Genomic DNA, 20,529 nt, shown 5'->3' on the forward strand with positions numbered 1-20,529 from the left:
AACTACGTGGTAATGTGCAATCAATAACAAACCGTTTACTTTTAGTAAACAAAAAAATGCGAGTATAATTTTTAATAATAACATACTTCAACTACATTGTAATGTTCATTTGTAAGCTTTTTTCCACTCCTTAGAGCCGACCCGTATCTTCACTTTGTTTACATGTGTTTCGACGATATGGGACGTAAACTTCACCTGACTCACGAAGAACGTATCACATTGTGGACAGGCAAACATTTCTACTTCATCCGCCTCGGGCTTATTCGCGTCTTCATTGTTTGTTTCAATGGTTACTTCGTCCTCTTCGACGTTTTGCTCGCCATTCGCTGTCGAATTAGTATCACCGCTGTAAGACCTACAAGTTATGTCGGGTTGTTCCGATAGGCATCCCTGCTCTGCTTTGATTTCAAAATATATCTGCGGGGATTCTTCTACTGTCCCTTTATTATAACAGTCATCATCATCGTTATGAGCAAATATTTTGTCTTTGTTATCTTTTAATCGTTCAGTATCCTTTTGGCTAGCTGAAGGACGATTGGCGTTTACGGGCGCGACCTCGGTGCAGGCCGCGTTGCCTGGCTTCGAAGATGGGCAATTCTCGGTGAAGCAATCGGCCGGCAGTTCGTCTAATCGTTCGCACTTCGCCATCCTACGTATTGTCTGTTGTCTTCTTTTTATTGGAAATTTAGATATTTGTGCCTGGTTTCTTGGCGTGTAATCAGAGTCGGAGTCAACAGCATGGCTCGTTTTATCAGTCTTTGGCGGTTTAATGCGCGCACTCCTTCTTTTTGGTAAGAACGATGTTCTCGACTGCACAGCGTCTTTACTGTGTTTCCGCGCCGTGCGAAACAAGGTCTCTTCTAATTTCTTTACCACTTTTGACTGCCGGTGCTGTTTCTTCGGTGAATTTACCTTCTCACTCATTTGTTGATTCAGTTCTATTTTAGTTTTCTGCTCCATAGTAGAGTCAGAATTGGCCCTTGTCTGTCTCTGGCCATTTCCAAGCTTGGTTTCCGGTCTTGGTTTCTTTCCGATTTGTCGAACGTCTAAGTTCGGTTCCGTCTGAACGATTTTATCTTCTTCGTTTTCGTCCTCGCTGCTTGTCCAGTGCATCCTCTGATCTTTCACGAGAACGCCTTTTGTGCCTCGCTTCTTAGCCGGCAAAGCTATTCTTACGCTTACTGGCTTGATAACACTCGATTTTTCGGGACTTCGAAATTCGTTCTCCCATGGCATATCCTGTTCCTCCACTTTCAGTTTGACCTTTCGTAACCGTGCACCACCTCTTAAGCGCTGCTTCCTTTCTTTGTTTGTCAGCCTACATTCACCGCTTTCGCCCTCGTCGGCGTCTGGCTCGCAAGCTGCTTTATGAGTCTTAAATAGAAATGGTATATGGGTTGTAAAATCGCAACGCGGGCATTTCAGAGGCATCTCATGGAAATTACAATTACTTTTCCGATGACGAAGATAAGTTCTCTCCACGGCCGTACTGAAGCCACAATTCTCACACAGGTGTGTATGCTCATGAGTGTGACGCACTGCAATATGTTCGCGTAGCCTTCCGGGCGTATAAAACATTTGCTCACAGAAGCTGCACTTATGCCGCAGACGGTCTTTGGAGTGGACGCGGTGCTCGTGAGCCCGCTGGTTATTTCGATCACTGAAAGTTCGGTCGCAGTGCTGGCACTTGTAGGGCTTCTCTTTAGTGTGCACGGCACGCACGTGGGCTGCGAGACAGTAGCCCTCAAAGTCGCACATCGTGCACTTTCGTCGGCCGCTAGCCGCTGCTAAATCCATTCCGAGATGCTTTAATCGGACATGCTTGTTCAGTTGTTGCTGATATTTACTCTTGTAGTCACAACCATCGTAGCCGCAAGCGAATCGGAAGTCCTGATGAGCCAGCATTGTATGCTGCTTGAGTCGGAATGGCGTACTAAACAGCTTGCCGCATTGGTCACACGTACATTTGCCGATGTTGTGCTTACCCGCGAGGTGCTCGTTCAGGTGTCCGCTTAATTTGAACCTACAACACAATGAAAACAACGACAACAGCAAAAATAACAACAACCACATCGGGGGTGGCAGATTGACCCATACACTGACATATACATGTACACGCACAGATGAATAATAGGCGCGGTACAAGACACCACGTATCTATTTCGAGAGAAAATTGCGAATAACGCTACCACGGGATCAAACCGCATGGTATTTACCGAGGCAGAAAACCATAAGAGACTTCCAATCGTTTAGAGATATTCGAACTATATAGGCTTTTGTTACCAAAGGGTGGATAGAAAATCAGCACCATTTTTTGCTCTAATGTCCTCAGTAATTCAGTAATTTTGCATCAACTAGAGAAGTGTATGAACAAAGCATTATTTTTAAAGTAAAATCTAGTTCGTCTCCGATACATGTAATGGTCTGAATAATGTAAAAACGGTATCTTTCGCTCAATCTAAGTGCAGAACATTGTTTCATTCAGTAGTGTCATTGTGCCAAAGACTAGTGAATTTCCGAATACACGGTATGATGTTTAGTAGAATATTTCTTTAGGAAAATGAGGGAATTCATAAATCTAAAAGTCTACTGAATTTCTATTTTTGTCACCAACCGAATTTATAAAGTAACTATTTGCCTACGAGTCAAAATACATATCCCAAAATATCCCTCATTCTCCCACGTCAGTTTCTCTAAGGAACTTACGTTGGTGGGCAATCAAAATGCTAAATTAAATAGGGTTTCCAATAATAAAGCAATTTTCCCCCTTAGGATTCGATTTACGAGCACTGCATACGAACGGCAACAAATTTGCAAACTCATAGTTGCTTCATTATTCCTACATTGATGCGCCATTCCCCAAAGCGTGTCCTGAACGCCATGCAAAATTAAAGCCTGGCGGGTTTAAACGTAGACTTTTATACAATTTACTTTCGTCCTTTGTTCCGTAAATTCGCATTTAGATAGTGAAATTTATTTTTAAACAAACAGAGCTTTCAAGCTTGTTCTCAGATTCAATACTACAAATAGAAGGCTTTCTCTATAATCGCAATAACGAATGCTGGCCCGAGTAATGGCCTATGGTCACTCGTTAAGCGAATACCCAGGAGTACGTCGGTCTAGAAACGAAAGTGTATGCAGCCAATTTCATTGTATCACGTATACCATTACAGCGTTCATACACTTATTAATGTTGAGATAACTTCACGTCTATTGCTAACGTGAGGGACTAGCCTTAATTTAAATACCTGTTCTAATATTTTTAATAATTAGATAAACATCAAGTAGCTACGAGCTCAACACACACTTCAAATGGTATTTGGTACGATAACCGGAAATCAAGTGAAGATGAAGTTGTTTTTGATATTTATTTATTCTTTCTATTCAGGTAACTGTAAGGAGTGTACAGGCATGTCGAAAGAGACAGACATTCTTCATTAATTTCTAAAAATATTTTACGTAATTTGTGCTCTCCTTGATTCATTAGATATTTCAATGCTGCTATCACCATATGTTTAATAATATCGCCGTTAAGTAGAAGAACGGCCTTGTAAGAGCGTAATATTTCAAATAATATTCATAATAGCAACTGTAATAAGAATATGATCGTGAGTATCTTTATCTTAACATGCGCACTTCGACAATTGCTTTGTGTAAGAGGAACGCCGTCCACTGCCTTCACAGGAAAACTATATCAATATAGTACCGCAGAGTATGTTCTGCGTCCGTCGTTTGTATCTCAACATACAACAATTTTTTTATATTTGTACAAACTAAATAAATCATCATGTCAGCGGTACGTAAATCGCAAAGAAAATGTTAAGAATAGCACAAATCATATATAATCTACAATATAAAGGATGGTGATTTTATCTTTGTACATTCCGTAACAACAACATCCTTTGGTTCGCTACTTAACCACTTACATACCATTAACCGCGAACCGCTACTATTTATGTAAAGTTTATATGTACAATGTTAGTAATTGTCACACTACGACGACAATCACCATTGGTGATGAACCCTATGGATAAATCGTTATGCTTAAGCACTTTGTGCTATTTGTGCTAGTATTTGATTCAGGACAGAGTCTTTTCGTTTTCGGTCGCACATGACTATTTCCAATGCATTGTTTCTTTGTCACCTTCTGTTGTTTTCTTGTCATTATTACTGAATGACCTTTCATCTACCTATAGGTACGTTCTTTTTCTGGTAAACATCTTCTCTCCAGCTAGACTTAGTTTTACCCGGTATAACGCCTATTTAATGATGATGCCCCGTCCAAGATCCACTTTCCTAATTATCTAAGAAACCCTTGCTGTACGCCCACTCAAGATTAAATTCTTCCTTTTTGTCAAAATCGGATAATAGAGTACACAATTAAATGCTTTAATTGCTAATAAATTTCCAAGCCTAGCAAAATCACCTTATATGAGGTACCCCGTCCCAGTCTCATTTTGTCGCATATTACTCGTATTATTCGCAAGCTTGCCTACAAGCTTCCAAATGAATATCTGTTAATGAATCTGCTCTTAAACTCATAAAAATCAGGGCTATCCGAATAATACTATCCAACAAAAAATATTTTATAAAGCAGTTAAATCATCCCAACAAAAACGCGAAAATAAAAAGAAAAAAAAGATAATTTTTGTTCACCCTTAGTCAGCAGTGATAACCATTTCAAACTGATGCTCATTTTTCATATGATCCCGAAATTTGTCAACATCAATAAAGAACATGTTACACTCAAAACAGTTCATCATGGTGATCTCTTCAGAAGGCGTTTCTTCCGCACCGTCCTCATCACCGAATGAAATTTGTACGATTGCGTCATCGTCGTCATTGACAACCTTCTCGTAAGTTTGATTTTGCTGTTTAGGTAACAGATGTGATTCGATTTCATCGCTAGTTTTAGAAACATTATCCTCCCGATCATAGCTAGATGCGGCAACTATAGTCTTTGCTACGATTGTGTCTGTCGTTGTTGCTGTTGTTGAGGCCACTGTATTTTTGGCTTCAGATTGTAAGGGGTGTTTCTTTGATGAAGCTTTTCTCGTAGCCAAAGAACTTGACCGCACAGGTAACAGACGCTCTTCGAACAAAAAATCTTGTTGTGGCTCTTGGACGCGTTCAAGGCTAGCCAATGCAGCCTTTCGCTTTGGTGGTCGACCGCGCGGCCGTTTGGGTGGAGCAGGCACTGCAAACGTCGCTGTAGCTGACTCGACAGCAATGTTTGTTAGCACAGCAGCGGCATCGTCGGTTGTAATCGAAGCTTCTTCGCTCATACCCTCTTCTAAAGGCTGCTGTTGCCCTGCCAGTAGAGGCTCCTTTTTAGTACAGTCGGCAACACGTGAATCTCGTGAAGCTAAGGGACGATTTCCATCAGCCATTTTGTGTTTTCTTTTATGTGATTTGGAGAAACTGTCGTCAAACATAGCGGAATTGTTTATCCTCCAACTGCTCTTTTTTCTCCGTCTGCTGCTCCGCCGTTTCGTCGATCCCTCATCGCTATCGTTGGCTTCCAGCTCCCGAAGAAATCTGGCCTCTTCAAAATCATCGTCATCTTCGTCGTCGTCATCCAGATCGGACACGTCTGGGTCGTCCACATCGCTGAGTTCGTCTTCTTCTGAGTTGCTCTTTCTGCGCTTCCTCAAACCCCGTTTTTTCAATGTTTTTCGCTTCGCAACTTTAACCGTTAACTTAGCTGGCTTCAATGTCGGCTTCAGTGTGACTTTCAGAGAGGGCACAGTGGGTGCTGCCGGAACGGCTCGATTACTGGCTTGTGACTTCCGCTGTGACGACTCTCCATTCTGCGATTTTGGAGGTCTGCCTCGCTTCCGAGGAGGATTAACAGTCGGTGCCACTGATTCACCTGTTGTTTCCAAACCTTCGGCTGTTTTAACTGCTATTGTAGCCGATTCTTCAACAGCAGGCGCAATCACTTTTAAAGGAGAGCTACTCTGTGGCGCCACCCCATCCAAAAGTTCCTGTTTGACAAAGGCAGTCGGTGCCTCTTCAACTTCGTCTCCGACCTCTGCGTCCGAGCTACCCTGATCAGGCTTGACCGACCAAGGCATATAAAAAACTTTCGACGACTTCTTTCTCCCTCCTTTTTGTACCCCCTGGGATTGTTGTTCTGCGTTTGTGACATCCTCTTCATCCTCGTCCGGCCCCTCTTCGCCCTCTCCATCGTCACCGCTATCGCTCTGCCACGCTTTGCGCTGCTTTTTGCGTTTAACTATGTGCTTCGGATGGCATTCCTCTTTATGCGTACGCATCGTGAACGGGATTTTCGTTTCAAAAGCGCAGAACTTGCATCTCATCGCAGCTTCTTTCTCGTAGCAATTAGCGGCCGCATGGTCGCTCATTGTGCGCCGTGACGCGCAAGAGAATCCGCATTTGACGCAGAGATGTGGCTTCTCATTCGTGTGTTTACCAATATAGTGATCCTCAAGCTGCCGTCGCCGAAGAAATCGATCGCCGCAAACATGGCACACAAATGGATATTGGTCAACAGGCAGGTGAACCTTCTTATGCTGACGCAAATTACTGCCAAAATGAAACTTCTTCCCACATGTGGGGCATTCGAAGCGTGGCTCTAATCCGTGCATTGCGCTTTCATGGCCGCGAATGTCGTAGCCGACATATTCACAAAACCGACACTTCTTTCGGAATTTGTTATCGACGTATTTACCACCTTCATGATTGTAGCTAACGTGACCCTTGAGCAAATATTTGCTGGTCGTGCTGAATTCGCACCCATCCCACGTACATCGAAAACGAAAGTCTTCATGCACAACTTTCATGTGCTCCTCGAGGGCGCCCTTGTACGGGAACAACTTGTCGCATACATCGCATTTGTGCTTTCCGACGTTGTGTTTGATGCTATGGACGCGCAAACCACTGCGCGATTTGTACCTAGAACGCAGACAGACGAAGGCACCATATAAATACTCAGTGGGTTGCAAGGAATAAGGACCACATTTAGCAAAAGTAGCCGGTGGGTCTGGAATCCCCTCCAATATTTTTAGCCTAGTCTGCTAACGACTGGTGGCAGTGGGCAGGCCGAGTTTCAAATATTACTATTACCTTTTTATTATAATTAGGTACATCACATGATCTACTTCACTGCCTGATTCTCGCCAGCTGCGCTACAATAGACCATTGCAAAATAATACTTTTTCCAGTACATAGTATTACATTTATGCTTCTAGGGAAAGACGTCTACGTCTACATGTTCGGTACGCCAAAAGGAAGTTTAGCGATGTTTTTAACTGTAGTTACAGCTACTCCGTCAAAGTACGCTGCTCTAACAGTTTACTGCCTGTGTCCGATAGTAGGAAATGTAGGTAGTGGTCCTCGTTCCTTGCCCCATCGTGCCCTTCACACTGTCTGACGTGCATTACACAACTACATATTTGCATACAGCAATAAGAGTTAAGTAAATATGTCACTTCAGTTAGAATAAACAAGTGTACTGAATACGATAGGTTCGGTTCAGATGTACGAAGTTCATGATCAAACCAGGATAGACTGTCAATTGATTCAATGGCTCACCGAACGACGTAGATTTTATAGTACCATGATAAAGTCAAAGACCAATGTTTCGGCATATTTATAAATAAACCAAGCTAATAAAAACTCGGCTAATATTTTCAAATCTCAGTAAGCGTATCATGCCTGCCCAGTTTCACTAATCAGCTTAGACAAATTGATAGGCAGTAAAAAAGTACGCTACTGCATAATTCAGCACATTTTTAAATAAGAATTTCCGACGAACGCATACTGTTGGGATAGAGCCAGGCGTCTGGGCTGCGAATTTTGTTAATGTAGCCCAATTTAAGCACCATCGTGCAAATGCACAAAAATCGAACCTCTTAAGTTTTCTTGAGCTCAAATAAATAAACACGTATTTAATTAAATGAAGTAAATGAAATGTGAACCATGATGTTTTTTTTACTTAAAGCAACGGAAGTATCATGGGTTATGAGTCTACTACAAACGAGCCTTTGCATACGTCCGCCTGATACTGTAAAAGTCTAACACACAGACAGACAAAAAAAAATTAATGCTTAAGTTGATCGGAAAAAAACAACATGAAAATTTTAAGTAATATTTTTACTATTCACATCTTATTGCACGTAATCAATATACATAATAATTAATTTTGAAAATATCTAAAATAATCGTACGTAAGTTGCCAGTCATTCACAATAATCCTGCTACCTTTTCCGCTTCTTTAAGAAAAAACCCACCCAAGTATATGTAAATACCTAGTTAAAGACCCGTACAGTTTATAGGAGGTACTTAGCCCCTATGATAAAAAAATGAACGTAGAATAACCAAATTGACAAAATTAGCCATAGTGACTTGTTTTTCGCATGAAAATATACGTGATTGGCACTATTGTACATTATATAGTTCACAGCCTAAATTAAACAACACATACACCAGCTTATTGTATTTGTGTGTGGGGGGGGGGGGAGAGGGTAGTACACACATAATGGAAACACGGAACTTTACGGTGAGATTACTTACTTGGCATCGCAATACGGACAGGGATAGTTCCTTTCTTGCGAGTGCACAGTGGCCAAATGTCTCTTCAACATCCGTTTTGTTTTAGCTACATGGCCACATTCCTCACAACGAAATGGAGGTCCACCCTCAACTCCAACGGCTTCTTCTCCCTCTAGGACGCCCAAGGTGCCGACATTTACGATTCCGCCTCCTCCAAGGCCGCCGGAGGGCATTCCGGCTGTTAGTGCCTGAACGGTAACGCCGCTACCAACGGAAGCGAGGCCTGACATATCCAATCAAAAACCGAAGCGCATGCTAGTTAAAACCAGTTAACTGCAATGTTGTACTACATAGGCATTAAACATGCTTCTAAACGCTAAACACTGCACCATAGGCCTACAACAAAAACCCACAAGTGTAGTCGTACTAACCAAACCTGACTGACCTTTGACGGCTTGGTTTACCATACGTACCTCCGATCTGCAAAGTTCCACCCATGCTGACGGCAGCTGTAGCGCTATTTGTTTGACCCGTTCCGGCAGGATGGTGTAAAACCATATGTACTAGTTGGTGACCTCCTCCGGCAGCCTGGGCAACCACCTGCTGAAGGACTTGTGCCCCAGTTCCGGTTGTCTGTCCTCCCAGTTGACTGCTAGTACCACTGACCATTGTTGCGGCTGTACCAGCTTGAGTTACATGCAGTTGAGCTACAGATGGAGTAACAATATGATGTCCCGACAGATGTAACGTATGCTGCTGTTGTTGGGCATTCTGTTGACTACTGGCTGAGCCCATCCGACCGGCAACGTTAACAACAATCGCAGCTTCGCCCCCCGGGCCCCCTCCGCCAGTAGCGGCAGCTGGGGCTGCAGCTGCAGGTAGATGAATTGTCGCAGGACCAGCACCACCTCCTGCAACAGTCGGCAATTGCAATAGTTAGTAGCTGAAACATTACGTTTGTAGTAAGCACACGCTAGAGTTAGGCTAATTAACACATAGGAGAATGATTCCTGAGAATGATACTGTATTCTATTTAAAATGTCATACCGGTACTATGAAACTTGTGATAATACAACTATTAGTTCGAAGAGCATAGAAATCCCTCGAGTATTCAACGGATTGAACTTAACAGCAGCCAAAAAAAGTGACTGGACAGGAAGCGGGGTGGCTGATATTAACTTCCTCAAAGACCCTAAAAGTGCACAAGTCAGTTAAGGCGACTTGTCCTATTATTAATAGTTTCTTCAGAGAGAACATGGAGATCATATTCCACATTCATCCGCTTAGGCTAAACCTGAAAGCTTGTTTTCGTACCTGCCGTTGCGGTTCCAGAAGTTGGACCTGCGGTTTGTGCAGTCGTATTGGCCCCGTTACTCGTTGTGCCAGCCGCGGTCGTCTCGCCTGGCTCATGTTGCTGAATTATCGGCGTCCGCAAATCCGGATAGTCTCCTGGCGGTAGGCGGACGAGATTAGATGTGGATGGAGCTTGTGGGCCCGGAGGAAGGTCAACCGAGGGGTAGGCGGGGGTCGTTGGCGTCGGGTACCACCCGAGTAAAAGCGAGTCGTGCCCTTCCATTTTCGGTCACACCAACAAACACTCCACAATTGGATGAACAGAACGTCTTACGTCTAGTTGCTTAGTGAAAACGATCTGCTTCTCCTACGCCCACATAGGTTTGCATGCAGCCAGGTGATGATAATCCCACGAAACAAACACGTATTGCCATCCAGTTGAGATCCTATAATGAGTAATGTACATTTGCTCTTTTAGTAAGAAGAGTATTCGTTTTTTGATCAATCGATTGGTGAAGATTGTAGTTTGATGAAAACCGCAACATCAGAAGTATGTTTGAGAGACTAATTCAAACCTCTGTTTTAAAATGTCTCAATGTATGCAATCTGCGGAAGGACTTTAAATGGGGTATTTTTGACTACCCGGTGCAAGCTTACAATTTAGCTCGAACGTAACAAAATTTCAACAGTCGGCATTGCATTTAAACTGAAATCACAGTACTGAATTGAACTGACTCCTATGCCGCATCTCAAGCTTATCTAATATTTAACTAATATAACTAAAAAAAAAATGGAATATGAATATAAGATTGGCTACATTATAAAATAAAGTCAAATTTTCCGAAACCGAGTGAACCCTGTCTAATAATTAACAGAGCTTTCAGTACTGTAAATGGGTAACCACCGGTGCCCAATGTTTACTTCCATTTATTTTTTCGCAGATAAACGTTCTAAAAGGTAAGAATATAAGAAAAAGCTATAAGGACAACTTGCAGCGACAACAGCTTTATAAAACATGGTCCAACTACTTTATTGTATGACAATCATAATAAGATAAGGAATTACATTTCACATAATCTTCTCGTGAACAGTATAAAGAAAGAAAACGTGTTCATTATCAGGGCAGAGATAACAAATCGAAAACAAGTTTTAGTTTTACCTCTCTTACACCGTGGCAATAACTCATCGAGAATAACAAAAATAACGGTAATTTTATTATATTTTTGTTGGTTTAAAGAGTAGGTAAACCCATCGAACTTGTTCTATTCGGCAGGCCGTACTCGTCACCTGTTATTGACACCAATCCGCTGCACTGCCTCCACAGTTGGAGGGCCATTTGGTTCGGAACTGTGACTTTTCAAAGGATACAGCGAACAAAACATCGTTTCTCGCGCCCAACTGCTGTCGCCGAATTAAAATATCGATCAAGCGCAAAGACGTGATGCGGCCCGATGCGCTTTCTAACAACCGCCCAACGACATTTCATTCATTCAGGCGTTCTAAAGCGATCACGAGAAGACTTACTTATTTTTTATATGAACAACAGTTCTCCAATTGTGGATGCACTACTTAAAGCTCTTCTTCAGACTAGCTGTTGGAAATAATGAGTTATAAAATATAAGCTTTTATATAATTGGAATAAACAAAAAAAATATATATATATATATATATACCGACGCAGCTTCTTATTGCTGCCATACAAGAACGCAATATTCGGAGTCTACTTAACCTTTTTTTAAATGCAAGATAATGGTCAATTACTAGAGGCGTATTTAAAAACTACAGTTTCTGAAGTTATGATCTGTTTACCTTTTCCATTGAAGACGTGAAATACTAGAAAGGTGCACATATAACGTAATCTCTTTGCTATACACATAAAAGCACACGAACACTGCCACAGTATCAACCACTTGCAAAACACGAACGTAGTTAAGTTGAACAAGAAGGCACCTACACAACCCATCCGCCACAAACAAGAGCGTTCGCAAAACCTTTGCTCTCTGCTAGTTGGCGCCGCAAAGCACAGCTGTTCTACCGCAGACTATCAACTGTCGCCGCCTCCACATTCTGCTCTTTAGCTATATACTTAGATGCGGAGCTCAAATGATCGTTTAGCATTTATCAGGTTGCTCACAGACAGCCGCTCTGCACTGAAGTCAAACGAGTTCTGAGCGACTGCGATTCAGTAGCGAGGACAAGGCCTGGTGCAACATCATCATCATCATGTGATTGCAGCAGCGGTTCTAGCTGTTGTTGAGACAAAAACGAACGCGGAATCAGTTTTTCTCCACTTTCTTCAATCTGTACTATGTGGCGCTGCTTCGACGTGAGACTAAAATTCATCAAAATGCTCGTCGCTGGCTGATGCGTTGGATCGCTGTTTCTTGCTACTTGTTTTTGTCTTTCAACGAGATTATGGCACCTGCGTGCACTCAACATTGTGTGTCACCACAATCGCAGACAAACGCAACAAACTCGTCGTCTTCGGTTCGGATTTGATACGTTCGAATATCCACGTCGTCTCCACAGAAACGCAACAGACGCATACACTAGCACAATCTAAGTTAATCCTCCTTATTCTCTGCTCTAGTCGACTGTTGTGCTTATTCTGTTGACTCAATTGCCTTCTTGCTTAGCGTCGGCTTGTAAGGTTGGCTGGGGGTGCCTCCATCCGGCAGGAGTCACCACTGGTAATACTCTTCGAAGACGCCACCGCGCTAGGGCTCCGTTGTAGAGGGTGCAACGACAAAACAAGATGGCGGACTCAGCAGGCAAAGTCGCCACAATGCCAGTTGCATAGAATATACCATACCCTTTGATAAAAGCACACACATTCAATACAATTGGCCAGTAGCAGCTCTCCACTCATTTCGTCTTTTGTCTGCTTCGCCTGTGGGGGAGGGGAAGTGAGAAGGGGAAAGCTAGGTTTTGTCGGTTAGTGGCGCCCTAAGCGCGTTGCGGAAACGAACGACGGCTTTGTATGACGAAACTTGGCCAAAAGCCTTGCATTTAAAAAAACACCAACATTTCGTCATGCCTTTTTGTCCTATTTTGCTGCCTTTTGCTTTGAACTCTATGCTGGAGGGTACGATGGAGAATAGCTTTGAACTTCTGAGTGTGAGGCAGAAAATTTACTATATTCTCAAAAAAAAAAAAAATATTTTTATTGCATAGCTGAATAGAAATATATCTTAATAAAATTGTGAAGTTTTATATTCATTTAACGGGGTCAAATGAAAGAAGGGAAAGGATGGTACTTAAAATTATTTATTCAGTAAAATCCATTAAAATAAAAAAATATATAGGGTACTTTTTTCTCAAAGCGTATTGCTCTTTGAAAGGTTAAAAAATATATTGTTTTTATTGAATTGTATATTAAATGAAAGCTTTCATGTATCCATTATCATAAAAAACAAAATGAGGCAATGTAACTAGGTAAAACAGTGAACAAAACAGTGAGAGAGGCTCTTGCCGCTATCCTCTTTCCGCTTCAGTTACAAATCTGTTTTAGGCAAATTCTGTTACAAAATGTAGGGCCTACATAAGAAAGCACAGCGAGATGAATTTCGGAGTAATAACATTTTCTGCTATTGAACTACATTATTGCTAAATTAATATTATAATAACAATGGTTTATTTACAAACGCTAAATATATGTTGTGCGTTTTTGTACACCAAATTAACCTCAAACTTGCACGATTCCGATAAAGGTCTACAATCATTTTTGTTGAAACACTACGAAAAAGTAAACAACAACCTGATATGAAATCAACCGTCATCTTACAAAAGCTTCAAAGAGTTAATTATGAAGGAAAAAAAAATGAAAAAAGCGTACGTATATACTCGTTCAAAGCCCAGATTCAATGTTATGAAATATCAAAGGTACTCCAACCTGTTGCGCCTTTACAATTATATTCAAGCAGAAGCAACGCATCCGAACACGTGTCTTATTTGGAAACTATATTAAAGCAAATTTTATTTAAATAGAAGCTTTACACAAGAAGGATACGCGCTCTTAGAACAAATATCACATTGTACCTTTATTATAGCGGATTTTTCAAGATCTGTGTAACCACCGTTTGCGCTTCTATATAGCACAATATACCACTGTGTCGTCATCAGGTTAGTGCTACGTATCAGTTAATTCTCCTGTTTTTTTTTCGCTTCACGTCGAGGATGATTGCCACAGTTTTTGGTGTTAAGTAACAGCTTCAAATGACTCTTAGGTTTATTTGGGGGATTTATCAATATGTTTTTCAGCATTTTCACTACTCTCACCACTTTAAAAGTGGTTCAGTCTAATCACACATATACTATGATATTAGTAACCCTAAAAACACCTTTCACTCCTTGTTTTGCAGTCACTTTGCTTGTCACGTTGTGCATACATACAAACAGTTAATTTTTTATACAACACGAATACACGTACAATTACATAAAATAAATGTGAATATCTGAAGCATGGACAGAATAAATATTATGAACGCTGTTGCTCAGTTTATATCCAGTATTATTTTATATCATAGATCATTCAAAACTTGCGCACCGCATGTCTTGCGATCATAAATTTCCGCAGAACTCGGTAGCTGCAGTTTGCATTGTTTCCGTACAGAGGAAACGTTAAACTGCATTTTACGCACGACAGCCCAATAAACAGAAAATGATGATAAAATTCAGCGAAAATAGTTAGTCATTAATATTGGCAATTGTGTTGGAACGCGCCCCGAGTTTTGGTCTGCCGAATGTTGACTTTGATTGTGTTTGGATTACCTACAAGTAGACAAAAATATACAGAATCGTTGGTCACCTCTTCTATTCGAAAAATGGTGGTGAAAAAGCACTCGATTGTTACAAATATTGAAATAGTTTTTCACTAACTGCTTAATTAGGCGTTTTTATTTACTTACTGGTTGTGATCAGAGATTGTTTAGGTATTTCATATATTCATAGGCAGCTACATAGATATTAATAACCCGCTATACTTCGCAATACAGGTGTACAAAAACATATTACAGATTAGTGGTGAACGTTGAAGCAAGTACCTGGGGCAAGCAGGTTCTTAGCTGCTGATATAATAATTAGAAAATAGTCTAGTATTTTAATTGGAACAAATTAATTTTGCCGTGAACATTTAACTATTATCACTAAGGGGGCAGTTCTTATACTTCTAATCTATATGCACTACAACTGAATGATACCAAACGGTGAATAATTTTTGTGCACCTTATTCATGATATACTGCAGTGGCTCGACGAGACTCCTCCTGTCAAGCGAAGATACCTCTATAAGACGGACCTTTTCACGTGCTGCCCAGTTCAACTAAAAAAGGCAAGGGAATATAAGCGAAGATTGCTTACTCTATAGGTGTTTACTGCTACAGAGAAGACTCATTATTTATTCCATAGAAATAAAACACACCTTTCGTTTAGAGTGTCTGGTATGCGCGGCTCGTTGCGCTACTTTAAATCCAGTGCCAACCCCAAACTAAAGTGTCCTTAGTAGGATATTGTAAGCTCATCAGTTTACATAGTGCCAAGGTTATCAGTACAGCTGAAATTTTATGTTATAAAACCTCCCTGCGCTCTATCTAATTTTTAACCTAGCTCAGACTACTAGTGACCACAACAAACGTTGAGTCAATCTCGTAGCTCAATCGCAGTGTGTTTACTATAGAAATCATTGCGCAAATGACTCTTACAGCGACCGCCGCTTCAACTCGCCGCTGTTTGAGATCCAACTTTGTTCCAATGATGAGGAAGTGAACGTCCTTTTTCGAAAGGTTCTTGTCGATATCTTTTTTGAGCTGTTCCATGATGTTGTAGGATTCCACATCATTGACCGCGTACACCTAGTGTGAAAATAGGTATTCATGGAGATAAAAAAAAAACGAACATTATTCACAAAGCCGTCATCTTTGTGCTGAAGTATTTATTGCACGGTCATGCAAGGTTCGATAATCGATGAATAATGATAATAAATTTTATTTTGACAAACAAAACACGCTGTCAGGTACTTCAGCAGAGCTAAAGTTCAAAAACAGGATAAGTTCATGTTAGTGTTTCAAAAGATCACATGTTATTAAGAGAGTCTGCCTATTTGATACAGGATGTGTTTGTACGATTAGCATTACTTTGATCGCTTTCGAATACTTTGGTATTATTACAAATTGATAACGAACCAAAATGAAGGCGTCGGTGTGTGGCATGAGTGTTCGTGGGATGTCGTAGTTCGAAGAATCAATTCCTTGAGTATCGTGAATGAACACCTGCTGAATATGAGAATAAGCTTACAAAGTCATCTGCATTAGCTGATTCTTATGCAGAATTCTGTTACAACATTGATCTTCTTATATCTGTAACATCCCATAATATATAATTCAAATTAAATTCAAATGTGGCTTTATTCAAAGCAATATTCTGCCGTACGAAGCAGTTCTGGTTTTTTTCGACGAGAGCCATAAAAGTCTACACGTTTGTACGAAGTTTATATTCGTGCCCTTTTCCCCTTAACTCACTTCTTTTTTTGCTGTACATAAAATGCAATATATCACAATACTTGGATTTGCACTAAACACACTCATCTATGAAAAGTGAGTACTGACCTTTTCCCTAACCCCACGTTCCGTTTCAACAAAACAGGCATAGATATCTTCAATGGTAGGTTGTGCTTTCTTTCGTACTGGCGGAATTCCGTAGACTAGCTGTTCGATAAGCGAAGTTTTACCACTTCCCCTCGCCCCGCACACCGTTATGCGCACAAAGCGACTCTGGTGATTCTGATTCTTGAGCATCTTTGGTAACTGACAGGTTTACACAAGTTATCACAAACGGTCGGTTGCATTACCTCGTCTTTTAGCCCACTTGAAGTAACGAAATAGAAAACTGAACTCTACGAAAAAAGTTTTTTAATTTGAATAATTGTCTAGGTTTTACGTGATATAAGCAAGGTAGACAATCGCCCTATTTTCACAAGTTGGAAGCGTGGGCATATATATTAAATCGGCTCTGTGCATAATCTAATACTGTCACCTGACACGATATATTCCTTTTTTTTTTCTCATAAAGGGTATACAATTCTGATGAGTCGTTACTCAACCTACTTCCGAAATGCAGGAAGCCGTCATTACGCGATAATTTATTTCATGGCTAATAAACTAGTTCTGTCTATAAGCTATGTTACACAGTTTATTACATATTTTTAGAAGCTCACGAAAGCTTACATAAACCATAGTCATCTTCTGCGCTTGAAATTAAAAAAAAATAAAATATAACTATTAAAAACTGCTAACGAAAAAGTTACATATACTTTTCATTCATACAATTCATATACTAGTTTTCTTAAAAAAAAAGATTCAAATTATAGTTCAATGCTTAACTGACACATAATATAGTAAATATGACTACTATTAATGAGAACAACAAGACTACTTAAAAGATAAAAATGAGTTCTACTGCGACATGGTTGATTTCGAGTACAGAACCACTATACGAAACATGTAACGACAAGATTTTCCATAACACCTCAACATATTTACTTTGTCTTTTTACCTCAGAATATAAAACGAGGTACAGTCCACTGACTTTTAATCAAATGTACTTCTCTTACTTTCAGCTCAAGTTAGACGCGTCACGCTATCATAGCAATTAACATTAATTTCATTCACAATTAATTATCCATGTTCGCTAACCGCACACAAGCTACAACAGAAACTTTATAAAAAAAATATATGGTTACAATTCTAATTGTTTTAATAACTGAGCTGCTGTCAATAAAATATGTCACATCGTAGTCCAATATTTACTTCTATCTGACAACTACAACGACAACAACATCAGTACAGTAATCAGGTGGCACGGCAGCTGTTGCTGATAATTCCCTCTCCCCAAAGAGGATTGGTTGGATGAATGCATCGTTCTGCACAAACTAAACATTCTTATGTGGAGGCACCTATTCTTATAGAGATATTGAATGCCACAAACGTCTTTGTTTATCTAAAATGTCTATAATATATTTCGTTTGTAAATAAATAACCTAAGACACTTGCAACAAAGTACATATAATCTTGTGTATGAGGTTTTTATTTATTTATTTAATTAACTTAATGCGATGTGAGTATCGCGAGTAGACTTACTCATTTGATGTCTTCCTTACATTAATATGATTAGAGTTTGAAAAACATTGTTTTGGACCAAGCATCAATAAGAATTAATACTATAGAAATAATACTGCAAATACTGTAAAATGAAAAAGGCGTTTATTATAAAATAAAAGATGATAGCTAACATATTTTTCAAACACACTTACAGAATCAACATTTTTGAGACAGTCAGGTACAGTGTTCTAAATACGAAATAACTGCTGCTCAAAAATGTGCCTATGTAATTGATTAAATATATATTGGGCCCACAAACTTTCGAGTTAGCACGAAAGGGTTATGTTATTACATTTAAGACAACAATCCGAATAAAATGTCTTGATTTGATTTAGGGTTGAAAACATTATCACCACCACTCGTTTGCTAAATGATCCCTCAATCTACTAAGTGCCAACATTTGTCATCCATATTATTTTTTTTTCCATCTAATCAACTGTGTGATTTTTGAGAAAGCGGGAAAAATCGATGTTTTTAATGGACATTCTTATGTTTTTTTACGTGTCTAGAATATTAAAGTCTAGACTAGGCGTTTTTGTTAGACAAAGTGAAGTTTATACCACAGTTCACTCTCTCAAACTTTTTTAATTTTTTACTATTAAAAAAAAAAAAACTTTAATACTGCACTGTTCTGAAATCAATCTTAAAGTTACTTTACAATAGAACTGGCGTCACCTATAGAATCAACTGACTGGAAATTTTTTAGATTAATTATATATCCACTGTTTGTGGTTCCTTACACTCTGTGCCGATCCTTTTTGCGCACCTATTTCAAATTCGTGTTTGCAATAATCTCGCAAGAATGCTCTAACTTTTCCGACATAGCAACGCGGACGTCGAACGGTGTGATCCAACAAAAAATATATCTAAGACGAGAGGGTTACCACTGAAATTCAACTTACTTTGCAATTAAACTTGTCAAACGTTTTTAGCTATTGTCAACTTTCATAAAATACATGAAACATGCTTCAGAATGGAAATAAAAAACATGAAAGTGAGACTTCTACGAAATTAATTGTTTTTTTTCTAAAAAATAGCTCACCTATCTATTGTTAATGTTAGAATATGCACAAAAATCACATTCTTATAGACTACAAGTTGTCACTTTTTTTACTACAAGTGCTTGTATGCCTGTGACTGCAAAGATTGATCGTATAAAAGGGTTTGTTCGATTCTGTAGGTCCCGGCTATTGTTGCTATAGTCACGTCGTCGAATAACAGTGACGTGACGATCTTCAGATGTACGCATGAAAACTACACGAACGACCCAACCGTTTTGTAATTTCAGAGATGGACAAATAATAATTATGCTGTGTTCAGGCAGTGCCTACGTGTTTAACGAGAGCGATTTGTTCTTCAGAGATTTTTAGTTTGCAACTGTAATGTGTAATGGCATCTTTACTCAAGTACCTTTTAATTTACCCTTCGAGATTTACGCGCAGATAACCAGCTGAAATAGATCTAAAGTTTCAATATGGTACAAATCGTCGTTTATTGAAAATAAGAAAGAACATATGGAAATACAATCTCGCAATCCAGACTGCTTTAGTGCAAGCTCACGTACTGCTGTATATTTGACTATGAATGCAGGATATTGCAAATAGGAGCAAAGTAGGGTAACATAGGCTACTACAGTAAGACCATTTTGATTTCAGATTTCGAAAACTATGAGACTTTCAAAATTTCTTAGGTACACCCAAATTTGAAATATTGCAATATTTGCGCTACTGCATCTTTTAACTGTCCAAATTATAAAAAATATTTCTCGCATTTCATCGAACTTTTGTTTGAAGGAACAAAATTATCAGTTCAATTTTTTACTGCGGTTTTAAATGCACAAAAGGTTCATCTTGAATGACGAACTAAAAACAGATTTCCTAAATGCCCATACTTTGATTACATGACTATCCTGGGGGCCTTTGACCACAACCCACCTTAGAATGCGTGTATGTATACACATGTCGGGTTAAATTGACGGATTGTATTTTGCCACACTTTGTACCATATGTTGTTGCGAATAGCGAGTACATACGGTGGTTTTTGAAAGTAATCTTGACGCCTCATTAGCACAACGCATGGTTTCGGAAGAACAACATTTTTAACGTATGCCACATATACGAATGATCACAGTCATGAATCAGCATTATCGCTGTTATATATATATATATCTATATCAATGTTGTTTGTTTTTAGGCCATATAAAATTTAAAGCACATATTTAAATGAATTTTTTCGCCCGTACCGACAGAAACAGCCCTGCCGGGCGTGCTTATTCTATGTAACTGTCATTCGCATTTATAACGAGTCCAATTCTTTCTTTCGCAAAAATGCATTTTGGTAATTCGAGAAAAATTTTTCAGTGGTACCTGTGAGCAAAGATACATTGATACCTTTAGGACTGTCAAAATTTACCATAATGATACTCGCAGGCAAGACAGCAAAACGGACTGTGACCCCAAAGGGGCAAAAAACCAAAACATGCAAAACGGCATGAGTAGTGAAAAAAAATGCTGCCTGCTGTGGTTTTTATGCAAAACCCCTCTAGTAAAAAGCGATCTTTATCTCAA

General features: G+C 39.7%; 2 protein-coding genes across 11 annotated transcripts in view; both read right to left on the bottom strand.

The window, feature by feature from the left end:
- Window positions 1-13,687, bottom strand: part of LOC111243633 (uncharacterized) — a 36,533-nt gene extending 22,846 nt beyond the window's left edge. For 3 of the 6 annotated variants that reach the window (XM_086979876.1, XM_086979875.1, XM_086979873.1), the window contains exons 1-4: window positions 11,620-13,687; window positions 9,832-10,256; window positions 8,991-9,428; window positions 8,539-8,800 (exon numbers count right to left, since the gene is read on the bottom strand). In XM_086979876.1, coding sequence (XP_086836002.1) covers window positions 8,539-8,800; window positions 8,991-9,428; window positions 9,832-10,093 — 962 coding nt within the window. In that variant the 5' untranslated portion in view covers window positions 10,094-10,256; window positions 11,620-13,687. The other 3 variants (XM_086979874.1, XM_086979871.1, XM_086979872.1) reach the window with 3 other exon arrangements.
- A 138-nt stretch (window positions 13,688-13,825) lies between these two features.
- kappaB-Ras (NFKB inhibitor interacting Ras like 1) lies at window positions 13,826-17,660 on the bottom strand. Of its 5 annotated transcripts, none has more exons than XM_022795260.2 (6): window positions 17,416-17,647; window positions 16,412-16,609; window positions 15,989-16,078; window positions 15,509-15,658; window positions 15,034-15,129; window positions 13,826-14,580 (listed from the first exon to the last, which is right to left on the bottom strand). In XM_022795260.2, exons 2-6 carry the CDS (start codon window positions 16,598-16,600, stop codon window positions 14,497-14,499), a joined length of 609 nt encoding a protein of 202 aa, XP_022650995.1. In that variant the 5' UTR covers window positions 16,601-16,609; window positions 17,416-17,647; the 3' UTR covers window positions 13,826-14,496. The 5 variants fall into 5 exon arrangements, with proteins under 5 accessions (XP_022650995.1, XP_022650993.1, XP_022650992.1 ...); XM_022795258.2 differs by having other exon boundaries at window positions 16,412-16,669; window positions 17,358-17,647; XM_022795257.2 differs by having other exon boundaries at window positions 17,358-17,646.
- Between the last annotated feature and the right edge of the window lie 2,869 nt (window positions 17,661-20,529).

This window comes from Varroa destructor, unplaced genomic scaffold, assembly GCF_002443255.2.
Source record: "Varroa destructor unplaced genomic scaffold, Vdes_3.0 BEIS01000002.1, whole genome shotgun sequence".
Taxonomy (NCBI): domain Eukaryota; kingdom Metazoa; phylum Arthropoda; class Arachnida; order Mesostigmata; family Varroidae; genus Varroa; species Varroa destructor.